This window comes from Serinus canaria, chromosome 5 (genome assembly GCF_022539315.1).
Source record: "Serinus canaria isolate serCan28SL12 chromosome 5, serCan2020, whole genome shotgun sequence".
Classification (NCBI taxonomy): domain Eukaryota; kingdom Metazoa; phylum Chordata; class Aves; order Passeriformes; family Fringillidae; genus Serinus; species Serinus canaria.
In genome coordinates, this window is record NC_066319.1 from 54277035 (window position 1) to 54299038 (window position 22004).

The following is a 22004-nucleotide window of genomic DNA, read 5'->3' on the forward strand; positions in this document are numbered from 1 at the left end:
TACCATTCTATTATCCATGTGATTTAAATAGTATTAAAAAGCAGAAAGTAAGTCTTTGGGGGGGGCAGTGAGAGAGGACAAGGAAGTCTTGGTTCCTTGTGAATCAATCCCCTTCCACTGTTTCAGTAATCTGGATCAATCCCCAGAGGAGCAGAACAAGCTATGCTGGCAGCACAGTATTTAAATCCCTACTGTTTACATTGGCAGTAAGGAATCTAGATGTAGAATGTCTGCAAGACCATTCTTTTCATACAAGTTCTAGAACTACTTTGAGCTCCTGTCCCAGTACCTGCTTCTGCCCTGAAAAGCTCCAAGATCTCCAAGGGGAGCTTCAGCTGAGAACCCAGCTCAGAGGCCTCAACTGCTCCTCTGAGCAGGGCTGGCAGAAGCCTGGAGAACACTCATATTTTAGAAGCCTCTTTCTTTGGCTGCAGCAGCAGCAAGAGGAAACAAATACTGCTCTTGCTAAATTTGATCTCTTCCTTCCTCCTCAAGGACAGAAAAATCTTTTCAGAGGATGGTAATAATAAAAAAAGCATTGCAACTTACTTTACTGGCCCCAACCCAAATCTTCATCCATGCCAAACCTGGCACTACTGCCAGTGATTCACCACGACTATCCCAGACAGAGCCAACTCCCCACCCACATACAACAAGCATTTTCAAGAGCTGAAAGTCTGCATCACAAAGCAAATAATCACAGTAACTCAATTTATTCTCCATAGCCCATGGATAACAAGTTTCTTTGTTTGACACTGCAGCAGTGCTTAAGAGTGCAAAGAAAAATACAGCCACCTTCTAGAACTTGAAGGCATCTTAAGCACCTACTTGAGTTTGTAGGTATGCTTGGTGACATTAAAATTACTTCAGCAGAAAAAAAGTCACTGCTTTTTCATGATATTCAACACTGTCAAAGTTTACTGTTAAAGTTACCACCATGCCTGAGTGAATTTCTGGAGGCTAAAAGCAGTCCAAAAGAACACAGTGTTTACAAGTCAAAAGGTTACTATGTGGTAAGCTGATCAGCCTTCAGTTTACAAGGAAGAGTAAATTAGGATTTCCTCTTGAACAGGAAGTCTGGTCCCATCCTACATTAACAGGTGCTAGAGCAGTGTTAATTCCACTTCCTTCTGAAAAGATAATGCTGATATGGATCTCAACCCACCCTGAGAGCAAAATGGGATCAATAAAGGTAAACCAACACAGAAATGGGTATGTTCTATGTCATTTATGGGTATGGATATGTCATTTATGACAAAAATATCAAGAAAAAAATCAAACATGAAAATTATTAATGATTCACTATGAGAAACCCAAATGGTACAAACACAAATTCAACATCATTTGGAAAAAAAAAAAAACAACAAAAAATTCAAACCAGAATTCCTTTTCAAGTACCAACTACTTGTGCAAAAGCCAAAAGGAAACAGTCAGTGCAGCTAATACTGGGCTAAAGTTACTTCTTCCCTGCCCTCCCATCCCAGTCAAAAATCAACTAAATAGCAATTCTAAATTTTTCACATCTGACAAAATAAGAAAGCCAAATATAGAGAATCTATAAGGATTCTCATTGTTCAACAGACAAAGAAAATTCTTATTGGAATCAAGATTCTACTTCCTTTGTCCTTCCCCTCTGCTGACTTCATCAGCTCAAAGTTGTCTTCACAATCCAGCACATGCAAAACAAAATCAGACCTGGCTTAATCTTAGCCCTTGCTGGGTTATTAGCAGTACAAAGAAGCTACCATAAATAGATTGTTACAGTTTAGTAACTTCCTGATGGAAGGCTGAAGCACAGGCATCTGCTCCCAGACTAAAGCATCCCCCTGGGTCACAACTAACACAGAGCGTAATAGGGAGAGAAGAACAATTGTTGGTTATCTTGAAACCAACAACTTGGAGAACAGATCTGGTAATTCTACAGGCACTCTTCACAGCTTCCATTTTCCTTAGATGAGAGTCTGGTGGCAATAGAAAAGTGAGAATTCAAACAAAAGACTGGAGGTGGCAGGAGTTAACATTAGCAAAAATTCTAGACAACCCTTCAATCGTCAGATTGGAAAAACTGCAACTGTGCAGAAAAAATACTATTGTCATTGTCAAGCAGAAAAAGCCACAATAATTCAGCTCAGTGGGGCTTCAAACAGCTACATTTCAGGATAATGGACTTTCTACAGCAGATCTCAGTGCATTTAAAGAGGTAAATTTAACATCAGGGAATCATACAAAAGCACTTATCACTACACACAGTTCAAAGTCAGAACTTTGAACACACAGTTCAGTCACATGGGTACTCAGGCAGGGGAAAGTGGGGGGAGAAGCATGAAACAGAACATTTGGGGTTTTTCCTGGGGTCATTCCAACCCAAAACTTATCAAGTCTAATAGAGGATTTTTCTATAGAAATATACTTTCCTTATGTTCTTCTGAAAGAGATATAATTAAGGAAAAAGCTGACAGTGGCCTTTGCTTTCCTCTGAGGAAGTTTCTTATAATTATTTAGTAAGAGCTAGGTTGAAACTGAACATTTCCAAATTAGATGGAACTAACTAGATGGGTCTAACTAGACCTCCTTGGGCAAAGAGGCCCTGGAAATGTTGTCCAGACTACATAAATTTATGTCAAATCCTACAGTGGCAATTATAGAAGTGATGTGGAAAGGTAAAGAGATGTACTCAGATCCTGATGGTCTGTGAACCATGGCCCCTCAGCACCCTGAGTGATTACACCCTCCTTATCCAAAAGGAGGATGCCTCTGCCACCACAGCAGAAAGCCAGGGTGCCCTCAATGGTCATCTTAAACTCAGCTCTTTTGTACAATCTTCATACATGGTTTATTCTCCTGGTTATTTGAGAGTCCTGATCCTTCTGTGCACAAAGATCAACCGAGAAACTTTGTATAGCACAACTCCTCCAATGACTAATCTATGCTGGTTAACCTTAAAAAAAAAAGCTCTTTAATTCATGAGAAGGAGAGGATACCTAAGTTAATTCTGTTCCATACCTACTTATAGAGCTTTGTCAGCATCTCGTGCATAAATACACCTAAACCACCAAACTGAAGTCCATTCCTGAAGTCAATGCAAGAATATGGGGCCTAAAAATAAATTTCAAAAAATCTCAGGGAGGATGTAGGCAATGTGGTTCAAACCTTTAAATATCACAGGTTACACCTCAGTGATATATTGCTCATCATACAAAGAATGAAGATAATGTCATTGTGAGATATTCTTACACCTTTTTATAAGCAGACTTTTTGGAAGGAGCCTCTCCCAACCATGTTTCAAGTGGAAGCTGGGGCCAAAACACTCAATACAGGAAAACAGAGCAAAACAGTGACATTAAGAGCAGAAGCAAAATGCATCATTCAGGGGTGGGGGAGAAATAGCCCTCTTAAATAGAAAACCACTAAATTTTCTAGTGACGTGAACAGGATGGTGTTGCATAGGCCAGAACAATAGCTTTATATTAGTTATTTACTTAAAATAACCATAAGAAAGTCTGTTTAAACTTTTAGGAGATTACTTGCTGCACAGCAGGCAGCAATATTGCCCAGCTGTTAGATCCTATAATTCTGAGCACCTGGATTCAATGTTAATAAGCAGTACAGTAGTCATTCACTAAAACTTGCCACAGAAACACTTTGCCCACTTTCCTACCTTCAAAATAGGCAAGATAATTTTGTGAATAGCAGAGGAAAACATACTCAATTAATGAGCTCAAAGAATTCAATTACCTGAAAGCTTATTATCTTTTCCTCTCACTCCCAGCATTCTTATCACACCAAAAGATACAAACCTTTCCCTACAAACATTTTTCTCCTCTAATAAAGGAAGTTATTGAAAGCTTACAGTCTCACTCCAGTACTATGTAGAGTTTTGAGAACAAGTTAAAAGAGGGGATGGTTCACAAGTTTTTAGCCAAAACATTGCTCAGTTAACTTACATAAGTGGCTCTAAGGGTGTGCCTGTATTTGCGTTAGTTCACACCAGGAACGTGCTTTTTAGGTGAACTGCCTGATCATTGCTGTTGATAGTGTGTTAGTTCACAACACAGAGCTGTTTTGTAACAAAGGAATTGGATTCCTCTTAGGTTAAACTAAGGTAACATCAGACAATGAATGCCAGGAGCACACCCAATGTGTTCCAGCTGCAAACAGGCATTCAGGCCACAAGAACAGACTAGAGAGTTTAAAATTTAAAGTCCTGAAGTGTTTGGAGTGTGATATTGAGTTCTCTGCACTGCTTTGATCTACTGTTCTAGTTCAGCTGCACTCCCCACACTGCTGTAGACACAAGTTCAAGCACTACATGTTTTTACTTCCTGCACACCCACTCCATCTCCTGGATGCAGATCCACCTTTAGGATATGTTCTGAACCCTACCCACTCATGCAGAGCATGCCTCAGTTCCTTGACCAACAAAGAAGCAAAACATGAGATTCTTTGTCTAACTTAAGGTGTCTACTTGTAAAAGGCTTGCCAACATTCCCTAAGGGCTTACCACTAGGACATTAAAAAAAAATAATAAAAGCACACTGGTTGTAACAACAGGCAAGAGAACTCAGCATGAGGAAAGACACAGCAATAGCAAGAATTTTACAAGATCTTGGGGACCTGAAGCTGTGATAGGATACCTTACACTAAAGAGGAGACAGGAGATGTCCCAGTCATGGTACCAAGTGCATTCCTGCAGAGGCAAACAGCAGCCCCACACTTTTTAGGGATCATGGGCAGCCCAGCATTCCTGGAATTGAGCTGGTCAGATGCCAAAGCAGCTAAGCACACTGCTCCAACATAGTTTTTTTCTAGTTTACTGCTCAGAGCAGCCTATGAGATTTCTAATAATTCCATTCTGAAACACCTGTGGAAGATCCCCACCTCTTACTTTCTCCCAATTTTTAGAAGCTGGAATTTTATTTCCTTCTTTCTTTCAGTTCTATAGGACCTTTTGCTAGCCCTCTACAGTCTTCCAGTAACAATCTGTTTTGAAAAGACTCACCAGATCACTTTATACCCAAGAATGAATTTACAAGAATCCAGCTGTTGGTTTTTTTAAATAAAAAGTTTAGACAAGAGTTCTCCAGTTGATGTTAAACATGTTATCCACCCAGCCATCACAAACCACAAGCGAGACATCAGTGATGTTGGATAGCCTCTGAGAAGTCTAAGATTTAACAAAGACTCTCTAGAACACTTTTTACACCACCAATACTCCAGTTGTATGAGTTGTAGATCATTTTGCAGCTGCAGCTTTTCTGCATCTCTAAAGAAAGTACTGGATAACAGTTGAGCAGTGTCTGGCTAGTAAAGTGACAGACTGAAGGGAACAAAACCACTTTGGAGATGCCCACATCCCTTGCATGCACTGCAGGACTACTGAAGGGGAATACAAGGACAACAAAAGGCATGGCACTGGACAGAAAACTGGAGAAAACCTTTTCAGTGGGGCAAAGATAAGGTACAAGTTTAAATAAAACCAAACAAACATAAAAGCACCAAAACTGTAAAACCAAAACTGTCATATATAGTTCTAGAACAAGTCAGTTCCAAGCACATAAACCTTATTTTAGAAGTTTTTCAAAATAGTACACTTGCTTTATCCATCTTGCACAGAATTCACATTAGAGTACTATTACTGATCCCATTTCAAATTCATTTCAGTTAGTCTGCACACTCTAAACAAAATTTCCTATCAGTTGTGGAAAGTAAGACTGTCATTTCCCAGGACAAAACCTAGCTCTTACCATGGCTGCAGAACAGAAGCTGAGCAGTGTTAGGGATTCAACTCCTCTTATTTTGTTTTTAGATGTTTAGAGAAACCAACATCCAAAGGCAATAAGTAGAAAGACTTCTGAAAATACCACATCCTGGCAGGGTTATGACAATGTAAGCCAGGCATGAGTCCCATCTGGACCTTAACCAAAGCCATACCACTCTGGATAACAAGGAAGTGAAAGATTGAGCTGTTAAGACTAGTGACAGTTTATGAGTGGTACCACACATACCCAGGTCAGCAGTTTTAATCAAGGAAAGAGACTGTCACTGGGGCTTTCTTTACATTCAACTCTGCTAATTTCAAGAGGTCATTGAACCCAAGCCAGATATGAGCCATTAGGTCAAACTTCATTCTCCTCTAGACATTTTAATGGGATTTAACAAAGTACTTTAAATGATGCAAAAACATATAAAGAGTACAAGCATCAAGGCTCTGCAATGTTGTGTCTTTGATAATCCCTCCTACTTCTTTGGCCTGGTGAAGTCAATTAAAAAAAAAGACCATTTATCCTGCCACTACAGACCAAAGTTTGTCTTGATGCACTGTGGGTAAAGACTGGTTTGTTTTCTCTTTAGGATGGTGGCATTTTTCCATCCTAGCAAGACTCAGCTAAGTTGCTTTTGCTTTCCTCAAGGTATTTTTTCATCTCTATTCAGGAAATTTAAATTTTTGCTGAATTGCCTCCACAAAAGCACATTACCTAGACCCAGCAACACCACAAAGTCATTTCCTACATCAGGTCATTTTGAGATATCTAGTCATCCCTATTTATTTTCCATTTTGATGGAAACTCAGCAGAATAAATAGAAAACATCTCATCACTGTAACTTTCTCAAAGCATTTGGGTGCATGAACTTGACCAACAGATGATGCACACCCAGAAGCAGTGACATAGCCTCTATGAGCAGTCTGAGGTCATTTAGCTACCTCTGATTTTAGTGTAACTTTTAATCCAAGAACAGCTGTAAATTACATTGGAACATAGAAGATGGAGGATAGATCTTTTCTTGAGACCATGGTGGAAGCCTTGGAACCTCTAAGTTACCTCCACGTTCATGCAAGTTGAAGATGGAAGCCATTTTCCAGCTTTTCTATTTACTAACAGCAAGTTTTGGCAATTAAGTAGCTTTTGGCACCAGCTGGTTCCCAACTACCTCACACCCATATTTTTTCTCACATTTTCATCTTCTTTCTGAATTAAAAAAGGACATTGTTTTCACCTGTTAAATTACAGTGGCAGCTGTCCAGAAACCAGAATGAAGGAATCTAGATTAAAATTCAATAGCACCAAACATAGCAGTTTCTTTTAAATAACAGCTTCCTTTGTACTGCTGAAGATAAAGGTCATGTCTGTAAGCCTTGTTTATTTTTAGGCCACCATCATTTTTCTACAGAAAGTATTATCCATTTTGGTTAAAAGCAACATTTCTAATATATTCTAATAACTATGACAGAGTAGAATTGAAAGACAATTTAAGCTTGAGTGTGAACACACTCAAGCTACCAAATCATCATTGAAGAGCTAGCTAAGAACTTTCTGCAATATTACAAGGAGTGGCCACACAGAGAAAAGCCACTGCTCTCCTTCAGTTTGCTCATCACAGCTCTGACTTGAGCAGACAGGCATCAAGAAATAAGGTAAACTGCACACAATAATCCATTGTTCCTTCCCTCAGTACTTTCTTTCAGGTGTGAGAATCACCCATCACAATAGTGAGATACCTGGACAAAGTTCCTCAGTAGATTCAGGGTATTTTTGTGGGCTCAGTTTAGCTGGGTGGGTTGCAAGGGAACACCTGGATTTAAAACCCCAAATGCTTCTTCCCATCAGCTCCAGGCTGCAAGGAAAGGCTTTGCCATGTGAGATCACCTATTGACAGCCCCCTTGAAAAGGTAACAGCACCCAGCCTCTAAGCCTGAAAGGTTTTATATTCCCTTCTTGAAACCTCCCTCCTCCTCCTCTCCAGCTTCTGTCTTCTCACATACAGCTGGTACCACATAGAAATGGAAGTTAAAAAGGAAATTACACCAAACCCCATCCAAAAAAAAAAAAAAAACCCAACCAAATACTGCTTTGTATTTGTTTAAATCTGTTTCTTTTACACATTTAGTCAAAGACTTGCATCCAAAAAGCAAATATTCACAGGCTCCTAGGACGTTACTTTGACACCTGCAGGACACCAGAACCCCTTACATGAATCAAAATTCATTAAAATAGTCTCTCAAGGGGAACAAATGCATTCTTGGAAGGCTCAAGGGAAGGAGTGTTTCTTCTTCAGACAGAAATGATACTGGCCCAGCTCTCAACAACAACCTCTACTTGTAAAAAAAAAAATGTCCAACAGTAGTAGTAGCACCCTTGAATACTTGAAATTAAAAGGAAGATACTTAGTGATATGGAAAAATCACAAATAACTTTATATATAAATATTCTTACACAAAACAGAAGCCATCATTTAAACATCTTCATTGAAAAAAATTTTTATATAGCTTGAGAAGCGAAACCACAAACTGAAGTGCTGCACTTCAAATTTACAGTTCTCAGTCAGACCAGAGGGCTACAACACAACAAACCTTCAAGAAGTCAGCAGCATGTGATGAAGTTTCAGGGCAGTAAGAAACCACTCTGTGCTGCAATGATTTCAGGTTTGCTTTGTTATCTGGCATTCCCCAGTGTTAAAGCCATGAGGCTCTGCAGCAGGATGGGACTTTTCTGCATGTCACTTACCACAGTTCATGAACTGGCATCTCAACCCCAGCTCAACTCTAAGCCCAGCTAAGCTGGACTACTCTGCATCCCATTTCTGTCACTTCTGTGGAGGCTGCAGTAGTCAGAAGGATGAAGCCAAATTGCCTTAAACTGTCACAGCTTGTCAAAAGTGGTATTTGTCAGCTCTCAGGGGTTCTGGCAGCCACAGCTCAGTTTCACATCATTCCAATCAAGCAGGTTCAACACAACTCAGTAAGGAAGCACCATGTGAATCCACCCTTACAATGGTGCATACCACTCTGACCACAAATAAACTCAACAACTTACACAGGATCCCAAACTTACAAGTGGACCTGTCCCATTTCTTCAACAGCCAGTGTAAAAATAACACCCACTTCCCCTTGACCTACTACATTGAATGCCTGAACCTTTACAGGAAATCAATCAACTGCCCTTGCTATCACAGTCTACTTCAGCTGCATCACAAAGCTAAGGGAACATTTCACTCTGCTCTCTCACATTCAGAGACCAAAAAAATTTACCTGGGGTAAAAAGTTTAGGCTGGGGTTGCTACTCTATTGCAAATGTTACCAAAACCCTTTTTTTCTTGGAACAGCAAAATTTACTATATTTTGGTCATCAAAATGTATATTGAGTGCTCTAGGACTGAGAGCATTTACTCATCTAACAGTCCAAAGAGCAAGCTTTCCCTTTCCATTTGAGAGAAACAAATATATAGGGATTAAAGCTTCTAAATATTTTGAAAATAACAAAAATATGGATTTTCTCATTCAATAAAGGTACAGTTCTGAACTACATGAAGCAAATCTGTTTAGTCCTACATAGGCAAAAAATAGTAAAACATCATTAAACAGTTCAGAATATATGCAGTTCTTAGACACATGACATCTACCTCAAATCCATTTCCATCCATGTTCTGGTACAGCATTTTTCCATTTTAAAGGAGACTTATTGAAAAGTAGCAATATACATTGAGGATACTTGAGAGATCGGTGCATCCCCCCACCCAAAAAGAAAAAAGAAAAAGATACTCAAGCATGCAGACTTACTTGCATTCCCCAGGTACACTGCAGCCCCCATGGAGCAAATTACATCCTTGTTTGCACACAGCTGTAGACACAAAAAGATTTGGGCATCAGTCTGGGCAGCCAGGTATCCATTAGTGCAGCAGCAATCTGGAGCTCTTCAGGCAGGGCTCCTGTCATTTAGCCTGTCTGTTATGTGTGCAAAGCAGACTGCCTTCTGCCATGTTCCAATAGTTCTTCCTTCCAGACAGTTATTTCACAGAACACAGCACCATTACAGCCAAAAAGCTTTGCAGCAGGAGTGTTAGCACTCAAACTTTTATGAAATGCAGTTGTTTTTAAAACCTGGTATAAGACTGGTATTATGCTGGAAATCCCAAACTTTAAGTGATACATGACCTTGAGTAAGCTGTAAAAACAGTCCTGCCCATCAATAACAAGCTTTTTACTGAAAAGGAACAGAAAATAAAACCAAAGAGCCCTCAGCAGAAAGAAGACAATGTCAAATAATTTTAGGACTAATTACTGAAGGCAAAATGCAGAGAGATTTGATTGAGTGGTACATTAAAAGGCACAACTACACTTGAATTTCTGTTCCCATTAAGAGCTATCAAAAAACTTTCAGCCTTGTACACTTTTCACTTAAAATTGTTTCATTTGCAGAAACAGTGTTATGGGCGCATTTTTACAGCATTGAAGTCTACTGTGTAAGTGATGATATCACCTCAATAAAATCTTAAATTAACAGATGTAATGCATCTTTTTGCTTTGAAAGAACACATTGAATAAAGTCAATTAGTAAAAGGATGTTTCCCTGAATACTAGATTTGTTCAGGTATGTTCACAGCACACACCAGAAGCAACACTGTATCCTGTGCTCCACTTTTCACCAAGGATGTTTAATTTAAAGATTTGTATTGAAAGGACAAAGCATGTAAATCCTAAAATTAAAATGCTACAGCAGCGACACCACAGAAGTACCTACTGCAGTTTACACCTATTCTACATACACCAGGGCTAATCCAAGACAAAGGAAACATACCTTGTTTGCATTCTTCTCCCATCCAACCTTCCATGCAGGCTTTGTTTCCATTTTGATCACAAGTGTAGTGACCAACAAAGTCATCTCGAGGGCCACAGAACTTGTTGCATAGAGCACTGTAGTAATTTTCATCACATTTCACCCTTATTTGCACTTCAAAGTGGGCAACAGGACCATTAATCTGTAGGGTCTTCCATCGATCTTCTGGATTGATCATGCCAGCATGTGCCACTCGCTCTATTAACAAGTTTTCACCTTTTTGGAAAGAAGGGTAAATTCAACAGGAGGTTAAGTCTGATAGCACACAAGGACATGGAATCCAATCAGAAGTACTCAACTGGTTAAGGGAAAACCAAGTAAAGAAAATGTTAAGATGATAAAGATCTACTGTATAACTGAATTTTCCTTTGCCTTGCAAAGTTCATTACAGGAAGGCCAATTTAAAAAAGCGTCCCAAAGGAAATATTAAAAAACCCTGGAACATAATCCATAGGAAATAGCTTATTTTTCAAGGCAGCCAAACACACCACACCCACATGCTGACAACTAGCAGCTTTATCTTGATCTGAGGCTCTTCTTGCCGTCTTTTTGTTCTTATAAAATTGCAAGATCTGCATAATTTCATAGCTGAGATAAAGTTCTCTGCTGCGAGTTTAATTTAAAAAATAAAGCAAAACACAATATATTCAATATGCTGCAAAATTACTGAGCAATTGTGAATGCTCCTGTAGGCTTGCATTATATACATAAACTAGCTTGTTTCCATTTTATTATTCATTCTAAAATAAAGGCAAAATATTTACAACCATTCCATACAACACTAGACAGCTAGTGTTTGAAATTTTGAGAAGTAAACAAGTGTACCCAGATTGTTAAGGGCCATTCTCAGCTCTGTATCCTCCTTATCCTCACCCCCAGGGAAACTCCTGATAACTGTGATCCCTGTTGTAGCACACTCTGTAAGCATCCTGCCTTTTCCCCATGGAAAGCAGCAGCTCTGCTACTGCCAGACTCCACTCACTGAGGCCAAACCTGCACAAAGAATTACACATCCCAGGGGAAAAGAGGATTCTAGGCTGTAACACTACAGAAACTGCCAACACAAAGTATTTTCATTCACATAAATATGGGTTTTGTATCTTTATCTATGTAATTCTTTGCATAGAAGCTTCAGTACCAGGAGGTGAGACAATTAGAGCCAGTACAATGAAATAACAAAATTTCTTCAGCAAATATTGAGAATAAGCAAAGCTCAGTAGGGGGAGGGAAAGGGCACACAATGAGCAGCTCCAGTGGCAGTTTTCTAATGAGTTCACCATTCAAATCTGGTACCACCCTGCTGTACAGCTTTTCTAGGTGACTGCAAGTCACATCTGGAACTACAAACACTATTAAAGGATGAGAAAAAGGTACAGAAGCTTCACTTGAACATATTAATTTCATACACATTTATGAAATTGCTACAATATTGCCAGCTCAGAGCTTCAGCACCCATTTTCTTTAAATAAAGATTCTGTAAAGTACATGTTAAAAGAAATGAATAATCAATAACTTGCACACTGCAAGAGCCTGAGATGATAGGGAGACAAAGCCTGAAGTTCAAATTATTAATAATATAGAACATGCCAAGGTGGTAGCAAGCAATACTAAGCTACCACTCTCAGCAAACCCATTTTACCTACCCAGCTGATTTTTAGAACTCATTAACCTCTTATGTTTAGAAAACAAAACCCAAGGAGTGCCTGTTTCTCAACCAGAACATTGACAGTTTAGAGGAATTCTGTGCATTTCTTAGTAAAGTGTTTTCAGCTGCTCCAATATTAAGAGAAAAGAATAGTTACAGAATTATCAGGCTCTTCAAAGTATCTCCCTCTCTTGGCATCTTTTTCCAAGCTTGCTTCTATAAAAATGTCTCCTCTTGAAATGAAAAAATACTGAACTTAAAAAGAATCCCTTTTAACTAAGCATTGAAAGGTATCCAGTTTTTAAGATCTCACAGTATTTATTATTAAAAGTGGTATTGCCATGTATGAGCTGTAAGTCATGCTTGCTTGGACTAGACTGCATGAAACATTTTATGGCTGGCCAAGACACACTGAAGCCTATCCCTCTTCTTTAACTCATTCCTGTGCATAAGCTGCTCTGTCATCCAGCAGCATATGCAAGAGAGAAAAGGCTGCCTGCATTTTATTTTTGACCAACAGAATATTTATCACACCAGTCACCACTGAAAGTTTAATAATTAGATAGAATCACAGAATTTTTTAGGTTGGAAAAGACCTTTAAGGTCATCAAAGCCCAATCATTAACCCAGCACTGCCAAGGCTGCCACTAAACCAAGTCCCCAAGTGCCACACCTAAACATCTTTCAAATACCCCCAAGGATGGTGACATGACCACTTCCCTGGCAGATAGCAGCATCCTTTAATAATCTTATTTTCCTCCACTGAATATTGAAAAACTCTAAAGGAAAACATGCTGAATCACTGGATAGTCAAGGAAAATTGAATAGCAAATATACATTACAGAGCTGCTTTCCTGCTATAAAAGCAACATAGGCTCCTTATAAACAGCTGCAGCAGCCACTGCTGTGAAAGTGTTTCCTCAAAGTGCATCAGATGGACTGAAGAACAGGTCCTGAGATTAAAGGAGTAGCTCATATAATAAAATTCTTATCAGGCATCTTCAGGCTAATGGAGATTCATCAGACCCAGTTAACTGGAACAAGCTACTGCAAATATACCTATGCAGAACAGACCTCTTGATATCAGGGGTCAAGAACAGGGGAAATAACCCAAGAGTGCTCTTTTTATCTTTTTGAGCACTCAAACTTTATCTTCACAAGCTCCTCTGAAAAGGAATGTATTCAGAGTCTTAAGGGTTTATTCTCAAGCTTGTATCAGTATAAGTAGGGTTTAATAGGCTAAATAAGCAAGCCAAATCGTTTACCCTGAGCCACAAAAGGCATGAGGGAAGCAGCTCCAAGTAATTTCATTTCTAATACTAAGAATTTAGTACCAGAGTAAGTATGAGAGTTCTGTTTCACTTCAAATTTAGCACTGATCCTAGACAGAAGGTGCATCTTCCAGAGAGATCTGTAAACACAGGGAGGAACGTGTTTGTCAAGGTTTCTCCTTCCTCCCCCACAATACCAAAGTGTGTCTGAAGAGATTCAGCCTCTCACCCTGTTTTGATGAGACAAGTTTGCTCCCTGCATCTGACTTTGCACCAGGGGTTCAGACTTATTACTTTTAGCCTTCAGTAAAGGCATAACTGGATTTCTCCTGTTACTGGTCAAAAAAGCATCAGTCATTACTCACGCTTACATACACACAAACAGCCCTCAAGCAATTTCCCTGATTAACAGGTTTTCTACAAGCCTCTCTAGAAAAGCAGATAGTGGTACAGATGTTTGCATAAAAGGAGATGATGCCTAAAAGGTAGTTCTTTAATTAATGTTCCCAGAGTATCTAATTTTTGGAAGAGAAAGCCTTATCTGAAGAGTATTTAACTGTGGAATATACAAATAAGAACACTGCCCATCAGCACCCCAATCCTTTGCAGAGGTCAGACATTCCCAACAGGGCTGTACAAAAGGTGATGCTGGCAGTTGTTTGTAAGGGACCACAGTGACATCACATGAACTTCACACCCAAAGGAGCAGGAGGTGCCCACCTCAGGAAGCACATTCTCTTCAGCAATATCTCTTGAGCACTATGGACAGATGAGCCTCCTACAGATCAACGGGAAGGACCAAAGCAACCACTGCATGCCTGCAGCAGACAGAGTCAAATGGAAAGTTACTTCACAAGTGAAGATGCCAGCTTGCTCTGTCAAGACAGGGCTGGGTCAGGCATTGCCAAGAGCTCTGGTGAAGTCTGCCAAGTCAAGTGACTTACCTGGAAAGTGGAACTGCTGTGACAGATGACAGTGAGCAGGCCCTCTGCAGTGACTTTGTATCTAAGCCAGTTTCCTCTCCCCGTCTTCCACCCTCCCAAAGCAAACAAGTGGTAACACTACACTGCCACAAGCTTACCCCCGAGCCAACCCTGCTGCACATAGGAGGAGAAAAACACACCAGTTCAGGAGTTGGGGGTGAAAGACCCTCTAGAAATTTGTACAGGGGAAACATTTGCTGTGGCAGACTTGCTCTTGAGATGGTACTTCACAGGTCAGCTCTGAGTCCCCCTGCCTTCACTGAGTGCAAGAAGAATGCATGATGCTTGGACACAGGGAGGGAACAATGACAAATGCTCTAGAACCTTCAAGTTGTTCACTGGAAGCCTCTCTTTCTAGGTTTTAGGGGAGGTTTTGTTTGCTTGTTGTCTTGTTTGGGTTTTGTTGTTTATTTTTGTTGCTGTTGTTTTGGTTTTTTAATACCTACTTTAGAGTCCAAGCTGAAACACAGACCCCACTTTTAACTTTCAGCCTTACTCATCCCCATTAAAGGAAAGCAAAACTTGACTCTAGAACTAATTAATCAGCTTATAAACAGACTCTGGCAATTACTCTGATTAATCTACCTTACAGTAGCAACAGAAGATACATGTAACCTGATCCCCAGATCAGCACAGCACTCAGGATTGACAGGGAGTTAAGCTTTCCACAGACATACATTTCACCCCTCCAGGACCAGATACGACCTCTTCTCTGGAGGAGCTGCTGTATTCCCTTTTCTCTTCTCTAACATGTGAATTTTTACTGATCTGTGCCTGTTTGGCAGTTGAGTGGTGCTTACAAAAATACATCTTTGAATTGAAGCATCTTTGCGTCTCGACAGATTCTCAAGGCAAAACCTACTGGAGGACTCACTGCCAAGATCCCTCAAAAAGAAAACCTTCAGCATTAAGGAATTCTTCCTAGGAATCTTATATACAAATCTAAATTGAAGCACAGCAAAGCAACACATCTCTATCACAGAATCAGAAAACTACAGAAACATCAAACCAAGACAAGCACTTAGCTAGTCTTCTGCCAAATTACAGGCCAAGAAAGCCTTCCTAAATTCACCTGACAAGCCTCCAAGCTTTCAGCTGCAATACAACGTTGCAGTACCTCTCTCTGGCAGCCTAAATTAAAGGGAAGTTCACTTTCCATCAGCAGTTTCTCATAGAGCTAAACTGTAATCTGACACTTAGATACTCTCCCAGAGTTCATAGAAACTGTTAATTTAAGGAGATGGCACACTGGGCCTCCAGAAAACACTCTATATCCTGTTGGCCTCAAGTTCAGGGGAAAAAAAAAAAAAAGAATGCAAGTAAAGAGATTTGTTAGAGCTTGTTAAACTAAAAAGCATAACAAAGGCCTAACACAAGCCTGAGATGACTGTCTTCTTATCAAGTGTATTCAAAAGAAATCTGGGGTTTAAAGCTTCAGATTTGCAAGAGGATTCAGCAAATTCTAAGAAATAAACAGAAAGTTACAATACCATTATTTATTACGAAGTTAATTAAAAAATGAAATCCAGCACTCGAATGCATACAGATGATTTACAGGATAGGCTGTCTCTTCATGTTCAATCCTTTCTACAACATCTCATGAGTTGATTTGCCCTCTGTAACTAGGGCATGAATATTCTCATATTTGCTGTACTAGCTGTACCTAGATAAATTATTCCCAAGCTGGAAACCATTTAAATTAACATCACATAGTATATTTTAAAAAAGCATTCAAGAGGATTCCTCCAACCTATTACTGTGTAGGATATCTAAACTTATTCAAGATTTGGGCTTACTCTGCTCAGCACATGAGGTCTCATTTTGAATACCACACCCAGCTTTAGGAAGTGCCATTCCAGAAGGCTGTGGACAAACTCAACTGAAGGGGTTGCAGCAACATTAATCAGAGATGTAAAGAAAGCACAGCCAATAGGAAAAGGCTAAAGGAGCTGTTAAACAATACAAGCTTAAATCTAACAGAAGAAGGGTCCAGGTAGCAGTTAAACTAAAAATTCATCATTACTGATACAGAATCTGATGATGATTTGGGACATATATAACCTCTCCACTATCTTAATGTTCAAACACTTACCGTCCCCTACATTGATCCCAACTGAAATGAAACAATCCATCAATAACCAAAATGCAAGCCTGAGATTCATTTTTATCTAGTAGCCAGAAGCATTGGTTATTTTAGGACATATTTGTAAACCATTTATAAAGAGTGGGCTCAAGCTGGAGTCCTGCTTTAGCAGCATTATGGCAATCAGCACCTTGATATGATTTTGAAGTATTTATAAAATAATCTTGCTTTCACTTCAGATCAATAACCCTACCTTGACAATGAGTATTAACATTTACAGACTGAAAATGCAAGGTAAGCTCCAGTACTTGAGGAGAAACAGAGAAGGGATCATACCATTTTTTAGAACAACTTCAACAAAAACATGAAGTACGCTTTCATTATGGGGAGCAAGAATGTTTAATTGCTCACATGATCATGGAAATTATTGCATAGTGTGATCACAAGCAGACTGAGGAGAATTTAAAGAGCAACTCTACAGATTATGTTCCTTTCTCTAAAAAAATAAAGGGTCTAGCATGATCTGTAAACATTTTTACAGCTAATTATCAAGAGTCACTGTAATTACACCCTTTCATTACAACTGTCCATTCTTCCTATAAAGCAATAATTTTTCACAGTTCCTAACCCAATACTCACTGTTTGGATTTGTACATGCCCTTTACTCAGACAACAGCTTTGCCCAGAGCTGATCTGGAAGGATGGCTGATTGCAGCAGGATACAACTTTCCCCCCTCCCCAGTCTGCACACATACAGCACAGAATAAGTACAAACTCCAGCTTTATATAAATACTTACCAGCTTTTGTATCATTATCCCAATCCCATGCTTCTAATATTAACGTAAACGACCTCTGAAAAAAAAACAAGACACCAATTAGACAGTAATAAAAAACTTACAACCAGACAAACTGATTTGAAATAAGCAGATATTACTGCTACATGAAAGCCAACTGAAAGCAGTAGCAAATTTCACTTATCTGATGTCATGTGAAAGCCCTTGAAAGTGTCTTCTCAAAAGCATGAAATATAACAGCATTAAAAACTGTGGGACAAGCCATGCTACCAGCAAAACAAAAACATTCCATGCACACACACATATTGAGGACTGAATTATTATTACTCTCCTCCCACTGCATCTAATTCTCAGCTTTGCTTAGCCACAGAAATCTTTTTCAGAAGCAGCCCTAAAAGGTTTAAATGAAATGAGGTTCTGAACCTTGGGAAACAGCTGGGATACTTAAGACATAAACAACTGAACCACCTCCCCTAAAATGGCACGAGAGCCATCCTTTAGAAAGCACATGAAAGATAAGTCTCTGTCAGATCTGTTTTACAGAAAAACATATCTAAAGAAGAAATACACAATTCACCCTGCATCTATCAAAAATTTAGACTTCTTTCTCATGAAAGAGTAGCATAAAAACCAGAACTACAAAAGACATAGCAGAAACAATTATTACAACAAGCACACCTGGCACTGTACTTTTCCCTGAGGAAAGAAAAAACCCATGATTTCAGACAGATCCTAAATGATTTAGAAAAAACCAAGAAGCCTGTACTTCACTAAACCAAGGCTTCAGGCATTTTCCTTGGTTTATGATCAAAAAAGTAGGACAGATGTTAATATTCAAATACTAAACTTATTTAGAAAAAAGTTATGCATACAGGTAATTTTTAACTGCTTTGAGTTGAACAAGAGTAGCTGTCAAACCATTCAGCTTTGATAGTTTCCAAGTGCTACAAGTAAAATTGAGAGCCTCACATACGTTCAAAATCAAGGAAAAACCATCAAGAAAAGAAAGGAATTATTGCACCACTACCCTAAAGTCCTCCTATACACATCTTGATGCAGAGCCAAGCCCTGATGTGTGCACAGTTCACAGCCTAATCATCTATAAATCCACGTAAGTATGGGGATATTCAGTGAAGAAACTGCACGGACCCTCTTTGGAAGAGGATTATGTAAGAATTCAGCCATCTTTCACAGGGTCATTAGGACTATTTTACTGCTACATCAAGAGATGTTTGTTTTTATTTTGAGATAGCTCCAAACGTGCCTTACAGACCCCTCAACTCCACACCAAGGAGAGTTGATCGTAACTCTGAAACCTCCCCATTTTAGAACAACAGCAACAACAGGATCAGTGCAGCACCCCAAGCAGAAAGGCTCTGTTTGAGGTCTTCTATGACTACAGCAGAATCATTCTACTCAGAAATGCACTCAAGTGCTTATTTTCCTACTGCTCAGTTACATTAACATACAAACCACAACTCCGCCTTTGAAAAGAAGTCTTTCAACTGTGTTTTCAGCTTCAGACATATAGAAGGGAAGATGACTTTACATTACTGAAACAGAAATGGATTTAGTGGTGACTACTTAGATTAGACTAAAGAAAGGAAGGAGAAAGGGAGCTCAGCAGTGACCATACTGGACAGAGACATACTTGAGAGTTTGTACTGCCCTTGGAAATGAACAACTGAGAGAAATCAGTTGAGAAAGGAAAGGGGCATGACAGCACAGCTCAACTCCATCCAACTTTTAAAGACAAACATTAGTGGAGCATTTTAGTACCTTCACCCTCCAACTCCCTGCACTCCCCAGCCTCAGCACTTAGGGAAGCAGATAAGATTCTACTGCACTCTGAAAACACCACCTGCAACCCCCTCTTCCTAACTGCTACCTGAAAAAAACACCCACACATTGAATAGCTGAAAAAATAAGTTCTATATAATACTGCCCTAACATCATCTTCTGGCAATGGCATGTCTGCTTATTTTGTATCAAAATTATTAACTAATCCAGAATTCTGCAAATCAATGCAAAGTCCAAAGTTATCCACATCGTCCACTTTTAACTACTCACCTTCTAACATATCCCTTAGTTTTCCTGTGTTCCACTGATTTGTATTAGAAATATAGACCAGTGCTCAAGTGCTTCCAGATGTTTATGTCAGGGATGGTCTTTCCTACTGGAAACTGGCAGTTGCATCTGACTGCCCACAAAAAGCAACAAAAAGTTTAAGATTGACTTGGTGTCTTAGGAAACAGACCAGTCATCTATGCTTTCCCATCATAACATTTGAAAGCAGATTTGTATCTGTGCTCAGGATACTAAGGAATTTTGATGGGTAAAGAGCACTGTTCCAGCATGATCGTGCTGGACAGTGTGAATGAGGATAAATAAGCATTTTAAGATGCTTAAAACAAGAAATTCCACAGCTCTGGTGGCAAACCATGTGGTACAAGTTGGCATAGTCTCTGGAGCAGAAAATACTGCTTTATGATCTTATAAAAACTTAACAGCACATTTTGAGCAGCTATGGCTCTGGTGCAGAACTGCTCCTCCAAAATGTGGAGGAGCCCACACAGCTCATGCTGCCTCCTCATGGCTTTGCAAGCCCCAGGTCCCACAGGCCTGGTCTCCAGAATTTGCTTTGACCATTCTCCTTCTGGTCAAGAACCACAGCCCACCTGTAAGGAGTTTAAAGAACCTACACAGCAAAGACAAGACAGAGCTTTTTAAATCCTTTCACTTCCCTGTGTCTACTTTCACGGGTGACCAGGCTGGCACTTGGCTGTTCACACATGAGCAAGCATTTAAAGTGTAACCTTTCAGGAAGGCTTGCAGTCACACTTGCAGGAGATTAGAGATGTTAATCAAATGACATTACACAGTATTGATAGACAAATGTGTATTTACTGTCAGTTTCAGCTGGGACAGTTCTCAGTTGTACAACTTCTGCTCTCTGCTGAGTTATACAGTCACCCTTTAAAAGCCCCAAACAGACTCAGCAAGAATGCAATTTTAAAACTGATTTATATGGCTATTTTACCTCTAGAGAAGACAGTTAAGGTTTACCAACCCAGCCTGTCATCCTTCCTCATCTCCAGCTGGCCAATAACTTGAAAGAGGAATTCCTCCCTATGGTAATGCAATGGATCATCACATTACAACTACTGCACCTCAAAAGAGAAAACTGGTCCTTAACCCACTTATTCAAAAAACCCAGTCTTGCCACTACCACATGCACCAAGTCTTGCACTAGATCTGCTTACATGTCTTGGAATTTTGCACTTCACTGTAAAGCAACAGCTGAAAACTTACAAAAAAGCATCTGTGTTACTAAATATGTTCATAAAATGCAGCACTGAAAGCTCCCCAGTAATGGCTCAATTATCAGAAACACATTTTACTACCAAAATTATTTATTAGTGGAAATTTTAACATCCATACACTCACCCTGAGTGTAACCTTACCAAATAACCGGAGTAAGAACTGAGGTTTAATAACACTAATGGATATAAATTTTAAAGGATATTTTCAGCTTCACGCTGGCCATACTCATTTTATAAAAACTCTACCATCAGTTGACATTAGTCATATCTGGACTCTTCTACAGAAAGTCGTAACACAAACTAACCAACACATCCACTGACACCAGCTGCACTATAGCAGAGACATTGACACCTGACATCCTTCTTAAATTATGCTTACAGAAATCAGCAACTGAACTTGCGTTAATTTAGCTTTTCTTCAGAACCTAAGGAGTACCTATACAGCAAATATTTAAGCCCTCACATCATCCAGCAGTGTCTCAGCTTTTTGATGAACCTTTAATATGAAGACTCACTTGAAAGTTATTTAAGAACATGTTCTCCACAGAGATTGTTGATGTAAGTGTGCTCAAGTTCATGCATAAATCTAACAAAAACCTCTACACAAGTTTCCTAAAAATGTGACAAAATCATGAGCCTGGCACATAATACACACACACCACCACACCTTCTACAGCAAGAGTTGTGTGCAAGTTGCTTTAACTTGCACACAACTCTTGCTGTAGGCTAAGAGAACAGCAGGACATGCATGTTCCAGTCTGCTCTGATCTAGACAAAAAGCTTCATGAAGTATTATCTGTTGTTCATTTCAACCAGTACTAGCAAAACATTTGGAAAATATTGTTAAAGTGAGCATGGCACAGATTTGAGGGGGAGGGGATGAGGGTATGGAACATAGAGCCCTGGAGTTCTACCAACTCCGGTCATTAGGTTTACTTTTTGAAAGAATTAAACACACAACATCATTATTTGTGCTCATCACATCAAAACTCAGATGTTAAGGCTACGAGTCAGAAGAGCATTGGTGCACTTCTGCAGAAGAGCACAGCTTATGCAAGAGCCACTTCGTAGGAGTTAACTAAACAGATATGCCAAGTAGCTTGGAAAGATACAAATTAAGTCTGTTGATCCTGGTGATGCTGCCTCAGTTGTGTTTTTTTTTTCCTCAGGATTGGTGTTGACACAAGCAGCTTCAAAGCATTATTCCTCTGTTTACACTAAACAAAACACTCCCCATACTATCCCAGAGACCTCCTGTCTGGGGAGGGGGGAAACAAGACCTGTAATATTG

General features: G+C 39.5%; 1 protein-coding gene across 2 annotated transcripts in view; it reads right to left on the reverse strand.

Annotated features, from left to right (window-relative positions):
- The window catches only part of JAG2 (jagged canonical Notch ligand 2), a 68540-nt gene that overhangs the window by 25205 nt on the left and 21331 nt on the right, over positions 1–22004 (reverse strand). For both annotated transcript variants that reach the window (XM_050974815.1, XM_050974816.1), the window contains exons 3-5: positions 17394–17448; positions 10575–10829; positions 9557–9617 (exon numbers count right to left, since the gene is read on the reverse strand). In XM_050974815.1, the coding sequence (XP_050830772.1) occupies positions 9557–9617; positions 10575–10829; positions 17394–17448 (371 nt within the window). The remainder of the gene's footprint in view (positions 1–9556; positions 9618–10574; positions 10830–17393; positions 17449–22004) is intronic.